This window comes from Tinamus guttatus, unplaced genomic scaffold (assembly GCF_059628265.1).
Source record: "Tinamus guttatus ecotype Peru unplaced genomic scaffold, ASM5962826v1 Tinamus_guttatus_pri_ptg000227l, whole genome shotgun sequence".
In the NCBI taxonomy this organism is placed as follows: Eukaryota; Metazoa; Chordata; class Aves; order Tinamiformes; family Tinamidae; genus Tinamus; species Tinamus guttatus.
Window position 1 is genome coordinate 1246729 of NW_028288761.1, and position 17621 is coordinate 1264349.

At 50.8% G+C, this 17621-nt stretch overlaps 1 protein-coding gene and 1 pseudogene across 1 annotated transcript; both read right to left on the bottom strand.

Annotated features, from left to right (window-relative positions):
• Positions 1-207: 207 nt before the first annotated feature.
• Positions 208-4407, bottom strand: LOC104576968 (cytoskeleton-associated protein 5 pseudogene; annotated as a pseudogene).
• A 5982-nt stretch (positions 4408-10389) lies between these two features.
• Positions 10390-11941, bottom strand: SST (somatostatin). The gene is made up of 2 exons (XM_010224387.2): positions 11733-11941; positions 10390-10902 (listed from the first exon to the last, which is right to left on the bottom strand). The coding sequence occupies exons 1-2, from the start codon at positions 11868-11870 to the stop codon at positions 10690-10692; spliced, it is 351 nt and encodes a 116-aa protein (XP_010222689.2). The 5' UTR covers positions 11871-11941; the 3' UTR covers positions 10390-10689.
• Between the last annotated feature and the right edge of the window lie 5680 nt (positions 11942-17621).

The following is a 17621-nucleotide window of genomic DNA, read 5'->3' on the forward strand; positions in this document are numbered from 1 at the left end:
GAACAGGTCTTCAGATCTGCACACCCTGAGGATGCCATTTAACTGATAATACACCTGATATTCATGGTAGAGTTGTTTATTTTTTAGCCATTCGTGTCATCTGCCTGCTGAACAGTGTATGGAAGAGGGCTAGCAAGTTCCGAGGCCAGTGACAAAACACCCATCAGCTTCGCTGCTTGGTCTGATGTTAGTTTTGCTCATGGTTCTTCACGTCCTTAAGGATCTTGCTGTTGTACATCTTTGGAAGGGAGTTAGAGGCACAATATCCTCCTTCTCCAAGGGGAGCTGGCTGACAGAGGGTCTGCTGTGGACCATCATGTTCTCAAGCTCATGTTGCTGCCGCCTGGCAAATGGCAGGTTTTCCAAGTGTTGTGATGGTGTTGCCTCATCCTCTTTTGTGATCCCTCCTGGGGTCACTGTTGGTCTAAGGGGAGATCTTTCCACATGAGAGGATATCCCTGAGGAAGGAGGAGAAATGTGCTCGCTGGTTTCCTGCTCTGTCTCAATGATGGCCAGGCCTTGCTTTACATAACTCTGCAAGAAGAGAGAGAGATTTCCTAGGAAAGGCTCCAACCTTGCTTCAGGGCATTTTTTCTTATATTCATATAATTCCTCCAGACCTTCTCTCAGGCTTTCCTTGGAGCAAATCTTCTGGAAGATGCCCTCCAAGACATCACATGCTTGGTCCTTTTCAACCTTTGAAGTTTCTTGAGGGATCCCCTTCCCTGTCCCTACAGTTGTTTCATTTGTCACTTGCTTAGGAAGAGGTCTGATTGCCTTTCGCAGATAGGCTTCTACCTCAGACTCAGATGGATCCTCAATCAGGGTGAGATGTTCCAGGATCCTCACACCTTTCAGCTTGCACAAGGTGTGTAGCAGAGTTTTCAGAGCTCGCAGTGGAAGTTTGTTTGTGCACTGCCTCATTTTCTCATCCGGGAGAGCCTTCATGAGTACGTGGACATCCAGCAGGATTTCGTCCAGGTTGATGGTGCTGATGGTGCCTGGGAGAAGCCGTGTGGCTCTCCACAGGCACTTGCCCAGTAGGTCAGAGAATTTGTCTGGGCTGCCCTTGGTGATCAGGTTGTCTTGGAGCAGCTTGAGCAAGGCACGGAAGATTCTTGTCCGGTCAGATTTTTCCAAAATCCTCTTCAGGAGGAGATTAATGGACTGTATGAGCTTCTGATCTTCCTCCAGATCCTCCACCAGGGAGTGCAGCAACAAGGTAATAAGACTGTGAATTATCTCCTTAAGCACCTCCATGGTGGCTTCTTGGGCCAGTCTCTGCTCCTGAAAGAGAGACAGCATGGCTTGGATGATGTAGCTACATAGCAGAACGACTTGATCCTTCCCCATTTTCTCCTCTGTTTCCTTTTGTTGGTAGATAAACTTGAGTTGCTGGAAAATCTTCTGAAGGAACTGGTTAATATGTCCAGACATAGTCTCTACTTTGTCACTCTGTCTCAGGATCTCCTCAATTTTTACTATTGCCTGCATGCTGGTGTCAGTGTCACCACTGCTAATGTGACAAATAAGGGAATCAATAGTTAAGGTGAGGTTGTGAGATGTGTTATCAGTGTTTGGGAAGGACAGGATCTGAGATTCGGGAATGGTGTCAAGATGAATGATATCCTTCAGTTTAAAGCGGCTGGATCTTTTGGTGACCAGCCTGCTCTTATCCCCATCTACATCTGATGGCAGTGTCTGGGAAACCGTGTCCACTGTATCCACATTTCCTTCTTGAGAGCAGGCTAGTTCAAACTTTGAGGGTGCATCTCCTGCCTGCTGACAGGTGGCTTCGGATCTTGTGCTTGAAGCCTGCTGAGGTTTTTCACAGAGATGCTGCTCTGGAGAGACTGCTGGCTGAGTGGGTATCTGTGCTGCAATTTGTCCCAGCATCTTCATGTGTTTTTCAGGAAGATTCCCAACCATTTTGAACATGGATTCCCCATGAGTTTTGTAAACTATGACCAAAATGTTTAAGGCAGCACTGCAAACAGAACTGTTGTCATCCCTCAGGAAGGCAGCTATCCTCTTTAAGGCTTTGCCTGGGTTGGGCTCACATATATCTAGGCCATATGCTTCAAGGAGATAACCCATCTCCACCAGACATCCTGCCTGCTGCTTAGCATTCTTGGACTTGACCCCTTCCATGAGGAAGCCAAACACCTTGCTGGCTGGGTAGACCAGGCATATCTTCTTCAAGGCAGTGTGGACCAACCTGAGGACAGCTTCCTTTGACGTTCCCATCTTCATGATCAGATATGGGAATAAGTAAGAGGCCTCATTCTCCATCAGCTGATACTTTTCTTGGCTCAGCAAAGTTAGCAGCAAATCGAGGTACTCTAGGCTCTTGATAAGCACCCACGTGTTGGTGTCAAAGAAACGCAGAGTTAACCATTTCAGGATCAAATCCAAGCAACTGATAACTCCCTCTTTCTCCTCCTCTAAGTGCTTGGCCATTATGGACAAGGCTTTGATGTGGTGTGGGAAGCTGGAGTGAAACATTTCTACCTGCAGGTTGTTGGACACACAGTTACTCAGCTGAGTTTTCAGCTGCTCAACGTACCTGTTGCTAGGAACGGTGAAGTTCCACTTCAGCATTTTGTTGCCTTTCTCATCCCTCATTCTCTGCTCTTTCCCCCTGGGGACAATGATGAAGACGGGTCCCAGTTTACTGTCACTATCCTTCAGAGTGGACTTAGCTTGTGCCTTCCCCTCGGCTGCACCCTTGTCTTTCAGGACTGCTCCTCCTGACTTGAGATCTTTGGGACTCTGGTTCTCCTCTCCACTGCTTTTGGGTACTGGCTCTTTAGGTGGTATTTGTGAAGAGAAGGCTGCTCCCGCAGGTGGTGAGGTTGAGACTGATGGGGAGATGAGCCCAGTGGCCACTCCGGATTGTCTGGAAAGTGATTTGACAGGAGCAAGAGCAGGAGAGTTGTTTGGTGGACTGTCATTGGCATTCTCCAGTATTGCAAGTATGTGGTCCTTTGCAGATGACTTCAGCTGGCTAGTGACTTCAGCCATCTTCTCAAAACCAAGGTGCATTATGAAGAATGGCAAGGCTGCCTGTGAGGCTGTCTGCACATACTCATTGCTGTCCTGCAAGCAGGAGTAGAGATGAGGCACACACTGAAGCAGGTATGAGGGAGCTGACTGGAGGGTGGGCAGCTGTTCAGCCAGCCACTGCACCAGCTCTTCCTTCTGGAAAGGCATTTCCTTCCCTAGATCCCCTGAAATGCCTTCCCTATCCAGCCACTCCAGTAGGTTGGTCTGTGCAGCCCAGGTGTTCACAGCAGCCAGGGCAGCAGCTCTCATGCTGCTCTTACTCTTCCTAAAGAGCGCAATGAGAGGAAAGCCCAAGTCTTTCATGTGCTGTTTGATGTTGGAGCCTATGGCTGTGGACAATTGCTGGAGGACCCTGAGGGCCATCTGTACCAGAGTGGGATTGGAGTCACAGAGGCAAACCTTCAGGGCTCTTGGAAGCTCTCCTATGTTTGGCTGGATGAATCTAGCATCCTTGAGGATGCCTGCAATCTCTTCCAACCCTTCCTTTTGCACTTCCCAGTTCTTTTCTTGCAGCTTTGACACCAGTTCTGATGTGATCCTGTCACTAATGTCTATGGCCTCAGTCCTCCCGTGCTCCCCTAAGTCCTCCTGAATCCTGTCATGCAGGCATGGCATGGGGTTAGCACGACAGGGAATTGGTGGGATCTGCCCACACACCTTCTCCAGCTCAGCATTTATCTGTGCCAGAAGAGGAAGCCCTTCATTCTCTATCAGTGTTCTCAATGAGTCTCCCATGTACAGGTAAATAACCCCCAGCAGGGTGATGGCTGATGTCTGTACATCTGGGTGAACAGCAGCAAGTGCAACCTTCAGGGGACTTATGAGCATCTTAACCTCCATTCCCACAAAGCCAAACTCCATAATTGCCTTTGATATCCATTTCAAGATCATGGACTGGGTCCTATAGTTATTCTGTGAGAAAGCCAGTGACATAGCTTTCTCTGCAGTCCAAGGCAATGAACATGCTTCTGCTATAGCTGTCAGGGCTTCTTTTGCATTGTCGCTGCATAACACATCTCCCACCATTTCCACTACATTTTCCAAGACAATTTGAGCAGATGTTCTGGAGAAGTTCCCTTTCTGAGCTAGCAAAGTGATGGTCTGAAGTTTCTTCTGCACCACCTGGAGCTTTGTCTCCTTGCTTCTCTGTGACAGCAATCTCACCAGGGCTTGGCAGGGTATCTTGCTTTTCTTCATTTCTTCAACAGTCTTCTGAAGGGTCTCCATGCTGGAAATCCGTTCTTTCCAGTCACTGCTTTCCAAATGCTGCATGCAGGTTTCAGGGAGAACAGCTGCTGCCTTTTCCTCACACTCTTCTGCTGAAAGCTCCAGTTCAAACATGATGCTTGGGCCCAACTTTCTTGTTTACTGTTGACCTCTATCCTTCTGGAGATGATCAGACTTCCTTCCAAGGACTGAAACCAGAATCATGAGGGTATCATTGGGTGTTCTTCCCCTCACACCATATGATGGAGATGGACGTGCTGGGGCAGCAGCTTTGGGCTGCTCCTGGCAGAATGTAGAATATGCAGAGCAGAACATGGTGCTCACTGGCCACTGTGACCTCAGTGCCAGCCTGCAGACACTTTCCTGGGAACCTGCAAAAGCTACACATGGTGGCAGGATGTCTGCTCTTGCTGCTGGGACCCATCTCCTGGAGACAAGGCTGAGTCCCCACTTAGGATTTAGAGGAAAGTGCTGCTTTGTGCTTTCTGTACCCTGGGCACCTAGACTTGGAGAGCAAACAGGAGCTGTTTCTCGCAGCTAAGAGCACAAAGCATCAGCGCGCATCACATCCCACTGTCATTGCCTCCAGCGAGCTGTTTATTCAAGCTGTGCGAGATGCTGCTGGGAGTGCCAGGACCGGGCTGCCGTCCTCAGCCTAGCCCCAGGCTCTCACAGTCCCGTGAGTCAGGCACGGACAGCTTGTATTCCTTGCTCCTGCTGATTTCGTTAAGCACAACACAACTCTTTGGCAGGGTAGTGTCCCTGCAGCCCAGAGCTTCAGCTTGCAGAAAGCAGTGACCACTGCGCATCGTGTCAGAGTGTGACCACGATGGGCTGTCTTGTTCCCTGATCCTTTAAATGGCTCCAGCCTTCCTCCCTCTGCCCCTGCCATTACCGATTAGACTGTGAGGTTTTAGGAGAACTGAGTGAGCAAGGAGTTGTTTCAGTGGTTGAACAACAACAAAATTACCAAGGGAATGAAAGATTTGGATGCAGTCAATTTTTAAAGGTTATCTCAAGAATAAAAAGCACTGGGTTTAATCCTAGTTAAAACAGTTCACTTATTTTCATGTTATTTAACTTTCTTTTAACCTATAAAAGCTGACAAATTTGACATGAGAAATGCCATTGAGAAGTGAAAAGCAGACACTCAATTTGGGGAAAATGTCTTTGGCAGCACCCCAGTACTGCCTGCATCCTGGCACAACTCTGGGCCCCGAAAATGCTGCTTAAGGGAACACTCCTGTTTCCCCAAGTCCAGCCCTGCTCTCTGCACTGGGGTGTAGCTAGGGGTCTGTACAGCCCCTGGCACAGAGGAAATCCATCCTGGGTGTCTGCTGTTGTAGGTATGGATATAGACCATAAATAGGACTATCTGTGCTCTTTGGCTCTCTCTGCTGGCTGCTGTGCACCCCCTTCTTCAGCCCATCTGTGTCAGGGAGTCCCCCCACATTGCCCCCTCTCAGCAGCAGAGCATGAGAGGCAGAGCAACAAGGGAAGAAATATTGTATTTGAGCCTCTGGGAAGAACCACAGACTGTAAAATAGGAAAGAGAAGAGGCATCAGTGAAGATGATCTTCACAAAGGTGGCAGCTGGTTTCCAGGAGCCCCAGCAACCTTTCCTTCCTTCAGCCCCAGTCCTGAGCAAAAGGACCGATTTTCCTGGAAGGCAGAGCACAGAGCCAGCACTGCGTAAGGGAGCTGGGAAGAAAACCCTCTACTTTGGGGGCATAGTGTCACCAGGATTATTCCCAGGCCATGAAGGATTTACTAACTTCTGCTCAGCCCTGGAGGGAACCTGCCTAACAAGGTCTGAAGCAGGAGCAAGGGATGCCTAGGGACATCTCCAGGGATAACTTTATCACCACGGCAGGGCTTGAGACAGAGTGTTTCCTTACCGAGAGCACAGGTACATGGCAAAGTACAGGCTGCAAGCGAGAATGAGGTGGCAACGAGAGCATCGGGGGATGCTCTGGGGTGCGTGCGGCACCACATCTCTCCCTTCCTGCCTCCACAGGGAACGCACTCTGCTTTTGAGTGCAGCTTTTGGTTCTCTCTTGGGGCATCTTTCCATAGGAGATATGAACAGCCATGACAAACCATCAGCTTTTTGTCAGCTGAATGACTTTCAGCTCCACTTGTGTGAGTTTCTTTGTCAGAGGATGTTGGAAATCTTAGTTTATGGCACAAAACAGTTTTTTTTTCTATTTGTATAAGAAAGAAATGAACTTTTTTTTTTGAGACCTTGTTAATATTATACATTATGCAAGTAATTTATGGGGTAAATCTCCTGAGGTTTGTATCCAAAAACTCTTCTGAGGTGCTAACAGCATGTGTCCAAACTGTTATTGTAGGATAAGTAATAAGGTGTTGACAAAAAGTACCAAATGATTCACTAATAAAGCAAACACAAAAAAGAAGAAAATGCTCAGTATAAAGTAATTTTATTACATTATTTTGGTGAGAATCTGTCAAAGAATCAGAAAATGTTCAGAGAAGAGAAAAGTACGGTCTGTTCTGTTATCATAATAACTTTTATTGTCTAGCTTTTCACTCTGGTCAATAAACATCCTGCTGCTTAATGTTCAGAGAATTAGGAGAGTTGCAGGATCAAGCGATTCTTCCCAAACACCTGTTGCCAACCCATACAGGGGTAATGGAGGTAGGGAATTTGACAGGATCAAAGGGAAGAAGATTCCTGCGATTAAAGCAGAGCTCTGGGAGTCTGGGATGCTCCTGCTGGCTGCAGATTAGAGCAACGGAGAGTCGTCTCTAATGCTTGCTAAGAGCTGCAGAGGCAGATTAGATGCAGAGACGGCGTGGAGCCTCTTGTGGCGCAAGATCGTCAGGCTCAAGGGTCCAGGTGCTGGTGCTCACTCCTGTTGCAGCAGCTGCTGCAGGCTTGTTTAGAGCCCGGCTCAGCGCAATGCCTGGGAATGAGAGAGCAGAACAATCGGGTACCTCCGCGCTGAGAGGGACTTTTCGGAGATTCCAGCTGTGTCCCAGCGCAGCATCGGTGCTTCTGGACATGGAAATGGGACGGGGCTGATGCTGAGGTTTCCTTTCCAAGGGATGGCAGTTGAAATAGCTAAAACAAGCCCAGGAGTTTTCCTGGAAGTTCACAGGGAAGTATAACCACAAAAACGAGCTGGTGTCAAAGAAAGAGAGCTGTTAGCGAGCGCAGCGTGCACAGGGACACGACGGCCGAGGTCAGTGCCCCACTGAGTGTCTGACGGCGGCAGTCGTCCCCCGACTGCTGGGAAAGGCAGCTCCCTCTGCATGGGAAGTGGGTGAGTCACCACATGTGCACTGAAGACAGCAGATCTCAGCTGAGGTGCACAGCCAAAAGGAGAGATCTGAGGCCAGATCTGACTCAGGCTATGAAATTTAGACCCGGTAAGTATTTCCTGTGGACCACAGCAAGGAACATTTCAACTTGTTCAGGCTTTACATAAAAAAAAAAAGACTGATTCGTCTGCTAGGGTGAATGACCCTCTCTCGCGTCATTACTAGGAGAGTTTTCTTCTAGAGAGGACTGAAATCATCACTGATTTCCCATTAAGGGGAAGTCTGTTTCCAGGCCTTATACAGTCTTCTGTTTTTCATTAAATGCAACTCTTTGGCTGGCATTTTCAAGACCTTTTTTCGTGGTCACAGACATTTCCTTGCACTGCCTCAGACAAATCACTGAGCTGAGAATACCTGATGGAGCAGGGATTGCTCTGGGTCTGCCAGTGACACCAAGCGCAGTAGGAGAGATGAATCAGTTCTGCATGTGCATCACAGCCCCTCTCCTCCACTCCATCTCCAATTCAGTACATCCTCAGCCTCTCAACACAGAGATCTCACTCAACAACGCTTGGAAGCTGCACTGTGGCAGCTCTGGCACAAGAGCTGACCATAGCTGCATACTCTCAACCCAGATTTCATCTCACCTAGCAAGAGTCTTCCTAGTGCAAGACACTGTGCAGTGGCTCAGCTTCGTGCCTATGTAGTCAGGGATTAAATATAGCCATCTTTAGCCCATAATTCCCATCTATCAAAGAGAAGCAATACATCTTGCTTTGTCTTTCCAGACATTCTAGCTCTGCAGAGCAAGATTGTCTCTTGCATTGTACTCATGCAGCTCCCAGCATCAGCAACGACTGGCGCTGCTTCAGTACAATTATACATCGTGATGCTGTACCTTAATGCTCTGGACGCTGCCTCATGAAGCTCCAGGAGCCCCTGAGCTGGCTGAAGAAGCAGGTTTGTCTTTCTGCCTCTGAACTGAAGACATTCACTTGTGCCTCCGCCAGTTCATCTTCATTAAGCTTTGCAGACACTGCTGTGCCATGATGCCAGCTGCACTCCTGAAACTTGCTGGTGTTAGAGCATGCGAATCATTCTGTACTAGTTCTTGCTTGTGCTTGAGGATCTTCTGTATCCCGATTCGCGACGGGTTTCACTCTAACAACTGGCAGGATTAAACATCCTTCAAAGCACTGTGTGAGCACAGGGACCAAGAGGAAGAACCTCAGGCAAGTGGTGGTCTATTTATATCCCATGAAGGATGGACTCAGCACATAAGGATACTCAAGCTCTTGGCACCTCCATCTTCTTTCAGTTCCTCCAGCTCCTGTCTTTTGGCTGTCTCAGCACTGAAGAATCAGCTGGTTTTCTTGGAAGCTCTGGGGAATCTCTGCTAAGGCAGGAGCAAGCAGCCAAGGATAGGGAATGCTCTGCTTCAATGAATCCCCTAAAACCTGTTCCCTTGATGATATGCAGTAGCAAAGGGACCAGGTATGAGCTATGACTGTTGCTGTCTGCTCAGAGAGCCTGTCTCCACACTAAGGGGCCCCTTTTCTGATCCTTCTGCCTTCTCCCAAAGATGGGTTAATACTGCAGCCTCCGGAGCTGCACCAGACACAGGTGTCCAGGGTGTGAAGAGCTTGTCCCGAGCACCAGTCACCACAGGTGCCTTCCCCTGCCACCTAGAGAGCTGCAAGAATCACTGTCCCTTTCTGCAGTCTCAAAAATCTCCCAGTCTTTCCATCAGAGAAAAGATTTGCCAAACCAGAATGAAGGCAACAGCCCACGATCCGTTAAGTATGATGCCCCACACAGAGCCATGTTCAATGCAGGCCAAAGGCAACTTAACCTGCCCTTAACTGGGAAATTTGCCTCCACATGAGCTCATGCTCGGTTCACAGCCCATGAATACCTCCTGAAGATCCTCTGCTCTTAGCCTGTCTCTCAGGAATGATGACTACAACATGTTTGTAATCTTTACTCCCTGGTGATGGATTATCATCAAAACGGCACTTGCCCCACATGCAGGATCCTACGCTATATCTCTAACTCTCTCAAGATTATGTGAGCCATATGTCAGGATGGCTAGAAAGAGAAGAGACTTTCTGGAAAAGGCTGAAGAGTTTCTTTTCCATTGAGAAAAGTGCCACTTTTTTCCTGGTGGCATCTCCCATCTTTTTGAACATTCTAATGTTGCTGTTAATGATGGCGTAGTGTGTAGGAAAGCTGCTGCTGCAGAGGCTGATTGAAATAGCTCTAATAACCTGTTTCTACAGGGATGCAAAGCCTGCCTCCTGCATAGAAGGACAGCAGAAAGCTTTCTGAAAGGGTCTTAGAAGCAGAGGATGTTATGTAAGTAAAATATGCCTGAAGAGAAAAATATTTTTGGTGTTTGTGGCGTGAATAATGTATGTGTGAGGCAAACTTGTACCACGAACCCTTTTCATGATCCCTGTCGCTCATAGTGCACAGCTGTGATTTACAGGGACATCTCTGGTCATGCGGGTAAATTCTCCAGGCTGGAAGGAGGACAGTAGTGCCAGCGTTGTGGGTTTGACTCAGCGGCAATTACAAGCATTTTATGTTTAACATAACACTGTGCCTCGTGGTCCCTCAGGAAAATCCCAGAAAAAAAAAAAAAAAAAAAAAAGACTTTAAGATATATTGTTTGTGTGTGAGTGTGTGTATGCGTATGGAGGCTGTACGGCTGGTTGCTGTTGCTGCCCAGAGATGGGGGGCATTTCAAAGACAGCCATTTCAAAAAAGTGACTTAGATTTTCTCAGTGACCAACAACTCTCAGCATCACCATTTGAAACATAAACTTTATTGCAACAAAGAATTAAAAATAGTACATCTGAGAGAGTTGCAGAGTGCATGTCATTAAAGAACTAGTCGGAAATCACAACTCAAGCAAATCATGTACAATGGAAACAGAAAGTTTTATTAAAACAACTTGAAATCAAACTCAAATTTTCCTTGTTTAATTTCGCCATAACCATGGATGTGTATTTACAGTCTTCGCCTCTTGTGGTGAAGGTTCTGCTCAGGGTTGGGGACAAGGAAGAAGACAGGGATAAATGGGGAGGAAAGGTGGGTTTCAAAAGCTAACAGGATGTGAATGTTTTCCAGAAGAAGTTCTTGCAGCCTGCTTTGCGTTCCCGGGGTGCCAAAGCAGGGTTTGAGTTCGCCGAACGCTCCAGCTCCAGTCTCACTTCGTCCTGCTCAGCCCCTCGGGACAAATCCTCAGACTCCAGGGCTTCATTTTCTGTCTGGCTTGGTTCTGAGAGCAGTTCTGCCAAAAAGTACTTGGCCAGTTCCTTCAGGAAAAGAAAAAGAAAGAGGGAGAGGAGAAGAGAGAGCACAGTTAGCCTTTGATGTTAGGGGACTCAGCACCCTCTGAAACATCTTTGCACCAAAATTAGAGACAAATACAACTCTTTAAAAGAGGAGGGAAGCCACGTCTTTCCAAAGAGCAGCTATTATGTAGCAGCTGTGCCTACAAAACGAGCCATAGAAAAGCACCAGGTACCTCCGTTGTGCACCTGCCTTCTCAAAGAAACCAATGTCCTCGCTGTGGCAGGGAAATAACTCACCCGTGCACCACCCTGCCTCCTCTTCCTCACTTGGTGGTCCCTCTCCCTGGGCTGAGCACAAGAAGGATGTTGCAAAGCTGAACCTTGCTTCTAATGTGACATGGGGCAGGTCTTTGGAAAGCCACTCAGCAGGGAAGCGAGTGCAGGTCTCTGTGCTCACAGGTCGGGCTGAACCGGAGGGACCCTCTCTCTGGCAGCTATTTTTCCTCCCTTCCCTCCAAACCCTGGCTGCCCCCAAGCCATAGCTGGAGACCCTCTCCACCTCCCCTCAGCATCTTCCCTGGTTCAGCACCGCGGATCACCCCGAAGCTCCAGCAGTCTCTGCTGCTTGCTCCCCTCTGCACCGGGCCGGGCTGGGGACGTCCCTTGCTACCCCAGCCCGCCCAGCTTGTCTCCCTGTCGGGCAGCTCCGGCAAGGAGATGGGGATCTGCAGTGGGGAGCAGGGAGCAGGGGGGTCTGCAGCGGGGAGCGGGGGTCTCCGCCGGGGTGCCCGGGGGTGCCGCGCCGAGCGCGCCCGCCCGCAGCCCATCCCGTCCCGTCGCGGGGCTCTCACCTGCTTCCCGGCCGCGGCAGCCAGGGACTTCTGCAGGAACTGCCGGAGCCGGGGGTCCGAGGGGGCGGCCGAGACGGTGCCGAGGGCCAGGGCGAGGGAGAGCAGGGCCAGGGCGCACTGGAGGCGGCACGACAGCATCTCGCCGGCGGCTCGGGCGCGGAGAGGCGGCTGCGGGGAGGCGCGGGCGGCTCCGGCGTTGGGGATCTCCGGGCCGCGCGGCCGCCTTTAAAAACCCTCCTCGTGACGTCAGGGCGGGGGCGCCCCCCTCGGCCCGCGCCGCCGGGGGTGGGTCCCTGCCCGGGGCCCGGGGCCCGGGGCTGCTCCGCTCCGCTGCGGCCCGGCCGGCGCCCACGGCCCCCTCCGGGACCCACGGAGAGGGGAGGGGGAGGTCTTTGAACTGCCGCCCCTCGAGGGGGGCTGGATCCCCCCTTCCCGGATCGCCCCACATCCCTTCCCAGCCCCGAGCCCCTCTCGAGATGTGGAGGGGGCGTCCTGGCTGTGCACAGCCCTGCCCGGGGATCCGACCTCCCAGTGTGTCTCCTTCCGTGATGGTTGGGAACGCAGGGGCTCTGGCTGCTCCCCCTCTCCCTTCACCCAGTCAGCTAAGAGACTTCTGCGGAGTCCAGGAAACCGCAAACGGCCCCCAGGTCCTCTGGAGGGTGGATTGGCCCCCAATTCTAGCAGGGTGTGTTACCCTTGATCCCTTCTGCCTCTGGAGCACCTGTGGGGCTCTGGGACACTGGTCCTTGCCCACCACCCAGGGCAGCTCTGCTCCTGCCTTCCAGACAACTCCTCTTGCAGCCCACAGCCTGGCCAGAGAGCATCCAGCCCTGAGCTGTCTTTGCAGCTCAGAAAGGCAGTGCCAAAAGGTGCCTCGCGGGGCTTGCAGGCTTCCATGTGGACCTGCAGGGCACATGGTGCCCCCAAGCCAGGTACATTAGATTTTGGGACACATCGAGTGTTATTGGATAATAAAAATCTCCCAAACTTCCAGCCTGTCCCCATAGATCATCTGATGCCCTGCTGAGGAAAGATGCTGCAAACCCCTGATGCCCTGAGAGCAGCACCTCTCCAGCCATCTCCCACCCACCCTGGCAGGTGGCAGGGGCAGAACTCGCTGTGCAGGGAAGGGTGCCACCACCATGCAGACATGGTGGTATCAGTAGTTTTCTCTCCTCCTGCTTCTGAGGAGGAGAAAGTCAAAAGATTGTGGGGCTGACTACTGCACTGGTGAGGACCCAAGAACAGTGCAAGGCTTTCCAGAAATGTCCCAAATTATATTTTCCATTTGCATTTGATTAACCAATCCCCCCCTCGCAAGCCCTCCAGACCCTAGTGCTGCTGACTGGCTTTGCAGAAGCTGAGGGCATGGAGCAAATATCAAGACATTCCTGCTCTGCTTCAGAGTCCAGCAAGAGCAACTGGTTCTGGCCACTGGCTAGGACACTGGAGCCCTGAGAAGACTTTGCCTCTTTCCTCTCTATGGACTTCTGCAGCCTTCCTCGATTGCGCGGGAAGCCCTGGGGGTCTCATTGACTTGGGCTGCTTTCACAGACAGCCTTCCTCGTGGCATCCTTAGCTGCCTGACCTGACAAAGACCAAATGCTGTGCTCCTGGGACTCACTGATCACAGGCCAGAAGGAGCTGAAGGAGAGGAGTCAGCCCTTAGTGAATGCTTGGGCACGTTCCTTTGTTTCAGGTTGCAGACACAGGACACAGTCTCCTGCCAAGGCCAACAAGAGTGATTTGGACCCAAGAAAAGCAGACTGCTCCAAGAGTCCTCGCTCCCAGCCCGTGCTCTCTCCCGTGTGTCCCTGTGCTAGGGGTTGGACCAGCAGCCAAAGGAGCAGGGCTAGTCCTGGGCATAGCAAAGGGCAGCAGATGCCAGGGAAGCTAAGCTACCCTTGCTTTGCCAAAGCCCTGCAGGGTCAGGTTGGCTACTGTTGCCTTCAAGAGGGATTTTTAGGGATGGCTTTTCCTAGCAGCAGCAGTATTTTCCCTGCTGGGCTACCCCAGTCTTCCTGCATTGGAAAAGGCTTGGTCCTGTAGCCCCCAGGCCTTCATTCTTGGCACACCGTAGCCCAGCTGTGTCCACATCGCAATGCCTGGCCAGCAGGGTTGTTTCTAGGATGCTTATGTGGTCCTACTGGTATAAAATGGATGAGATCTCAGATTCAGGCTCTCTGGGGAACTTTGAGAGGCCATCCTTGATATCCTGCCCAAACTCTGTGCCTCACTCTTCTCTAGTTACTTGCAGCTCCTCTGTCTGCATTGGTTCAGCCCTTCAGCAAAAGGCTTTCAGTCCAGGTCTGCTCCTTGATGGCCCTTGTCCTTATCCACTTGTTACCTTTGATTTCAGCATCCGTGCACCCAGACCCTGCCCTGTCAATCTTTCCTGGATGTCTCCAGGTAGCACAAAGCACTTTGCCTGGACAGCAGCAGGGTAGCACAGGGCTTTGGGCTAGGAGCAATGTCCCTCCAATTGCAGAGATGTGTGGTCTCTACAAGCTGGTCCCAACCAAGCACAGACCCTCAGAGCCTTTGGAGATGTCTGATTTTGATGGTGGCCCTTCCAGTCACGTGGGAACAGAGCTGGAAGTCCAGGCTGCCTGTGGCTCTGCTGGGATCTGAGCGGTTGTGCCCCTGCTCCCACCTCTGCCTGGGAGAGGCTGCAGGAACTGCGCTGATGCCTTCTAGCAATTGGAAAAAATATCAGCTCAAGGAAATGTCCTGGATTTGGCCCACTGAACTTTAGATATTTAACTGAGAAAGCAAAGATATATTTACTGTTCTCTGGTCGTGCACCCATCAGAAGATGACTTGGCCCCTGAAAGGTGACAGCCTCAGGCAGGCTCTAACTTTCCTTTGGACCATTTTCCTCTCTTGTGGTGATCGTGAGATTGTGCAGCCGGTAGAGGAAGGACCAGAGACAGTATCTGGTGGGAAGGTTCTTTAGAGATGTCTGGACCTGTTCTAAAGGAGAGAAACTTAGTTCCTGTAAGAACTAAGCATCATTCTTGGATAAAATGTTGAGACAACCAGAATTCCTGGTGCCTGCAGGTGGAATTTGGGAGAATCACCCTGATATTCTCCAGATGAAAAGTTTTCCATTTCATTTTGAAAAAGACCTAAAGGATAAAAGACCTAAAAATACAGTTTAACTGAAGATGAAAATGTGCACTTGGAATCAGAAAACCATCTTGTGCTGACCTAAAGGAAACAAACAGTGGAGGAAAGGAGAAAGAGGGTCCAGCTACCCCATACCCCTCACAACGTAATCTCCTTGGGAAAGGTATGACCAGAGCATGAGAACTCCCTGTGACTTCAGTCCTGCCAGGGAAGGGGTGATGACGGTGCAGATCCATTTACCACCCCTGTTCCTGCAGCTCCCCTTTGGGACCAGCATGTTCTGGACTTTTTTTCAGTTCACTCCTCAGCCAGACAGATCCATCATCCCCTCAGCTGTGGTGACGACGGCTGTTCCTTTCTTTCTGCCGCAGCGCTGCAGGGCTTTGCGGACAATTGAGTTGCATTGAATTCCTGTGACTGCTTCCTTACACCCAAGTTCCCAGACTGTTCCACAAATCCAAAGCAGGCAAGCACTTCACAGCACTGAGCGTGCGTCCTGCACACGCACTGGCAAAGCATGCCCTCTGCCGTCACCGAGGCCACAAGACTGCCTCTCTCCCAAGACATCGCCTCCCTAATGCTCGCTACTCTCTCTCAGTTCCATATCTCTGCCTTGCCAGCAGGGAAAAAAGAAAGTTTTTCCTACACTGCAGCACTCAGCCACCTTTCAGTGCTGAGCTGCAATCAGGGAGCTTGGGCCATGACATCCCTCACCTGAGGGAAAACCCTGTTTCTGGAAGCGCAGCCTGCTCTGGAGGGTGGTAAAGAAACCCACCGAAGCCCCACATCTCTTGCAACTTGCTGCAAACAGAAGAATTTCCTGCTTGCAGAGGTCTAGTGCTGCCCTAGATGAGTGTAGGAAGTGCAATTGGTCATGCCTGAATGGTAATGAGAAATAAGAGCTAAACAAGGGAGAGAAACTGCTGACTGACATGAGGACTCCCTGTGCTGGGCCATGTGGCAAACAGCGGCTTTAGGAAGGCATGAGGAATACAAGAGCACTTTGAAGGATGCCAAAGACAGACCCACCTCTGTGGCGTGCAACAGGCTCCCTTCTGCTTTTTGAAATGAGGTTCCCCATACCCTGGTAAACAAACAAAACAAAAAACACAAAAGAACAACAACAAAAAACCCTCTCTTGCACAGCGCATTGGCACATACTTTCCTATGTGGGGCGGGGGGGGGGGGGCATGGCGAGGATCTTTAACAAATACCGTCAAAATAAAGTGCTCTGAAGTCTGTGTGTGTGCATAAGCTGAGATCACATCCCGTTGCCTGGCTGTGCACACACTTCACAACAGAGAGATCCTGGTCCATCTCGTGGCCAAACTGTGCCATGTCCTCCCTGTCCACACGCACCCGCTGCCGGGTCGACATGAACATGGAGCTCACAGCGTTTACCCTCGGCGAGGGCCAGGCTCACACCAAAACGCAGCCTCACACCCGAAGTTGGCGGGTCGGTACCCGGGGGCTCGGGGCGGTGTTTGGGGACATCGCGCTGTTTCTGCAGCACGACTCGGGCACCGAGGTGCGCGGCTCCCGCCGAAGCCGCAGCCTCGCCTGCCCTCTCGTGGGTAGTGGGCGGATTACACGGGAGCCGCGCAGCTCCGCGCCCACGACCCCGGTCCGCGGGGTTGTGCAAAGCGGGAGGGAAGAGTCCTGCAAAGCCGCCAAAATAAATAAAGCGCAAACAGTGTCACCGAGTCCTGCTATGCCGCTGAGGGCAACATCCGCATTTTCAAAAGTCAAGGGCTATTGTGCCTACATGCCAACCTTCCTTAACTTAAATAGTGTAATTTTATCTTAAACAGTGTATTTTTTGCTCAGTGCAAGTTTTTCAGCACCTAAATTTGGCCAAGGAACTAGATGGTTGATAAGTGCAACAAGAGCTGGGCTGAAGTACTTCAGAGCATCACTGCTGGCACCCCTATGCCCTGCTCAGCCCCAGAAAAGCTGGAATACCATTTCTCTGCTGGATTTGCTGATAACCTGGGCCAAGAAGTAAAATGGGGAAAGAGCTGCGAGTAAACCGTGTTGTGTTCAGCGCAGAAGAAATGAGAAAGGGAAAACTCCACCATATCCTTGCATTTTAGGCATGTCTTTATATGGGAGGAGGTGGAAACAGGTAGGAAAAAAAAACTACTCAAACACATTCTGGGATATTTCCTAGAAAGCACACGGTTAATCAGTTCAGCAGTGGTGTTTCTTCTGAGGCCTGGGAAGAGTGACCCCCTGCATTTGGAGGCAGGTTTTCCAAGGGTGAGTATCCCTGCAGCTTGGAGCCCAGCAGGCCCTATCAGCTCCCCATGTGCGGGCTCTGCAGCCCCACACGTCCATAGTGCAGCCCACCGTCCGAGAGCTCCGCCGCCTCTGCAAATACCCCGAGTGCTGAACGCAGCTCGCCAGCGAGGGCCGGCTGTGCCAGCTCACTGCAGACCTCTGCCCTGCGGAGAGTGAGGAAGAGATTCCTATCGCGTCAGCTGAACTGCCAGGAAAAGCCGTGAGATCATTGTTAGAGAGAGAGAAAAAAAATACTGCTGGGAGGAGGAAACAGCCATGATCCAGGAATACACGGGATTTATTTTGTAAATGCACCTAAGCAAGTCGGTGGGAAATGGAGGTTCCTGATATGCAGCTTGCTGGAAGCAGGGGTGATCATCCCACTTGCAAACACGATGATTTGAGCAGTTGGAGAGGTAGGGGGGCCGAAGACAGCGAGTTTCTCGCAGAGAGGGGAGGAAGCGAAACGAGTGTCCCAAA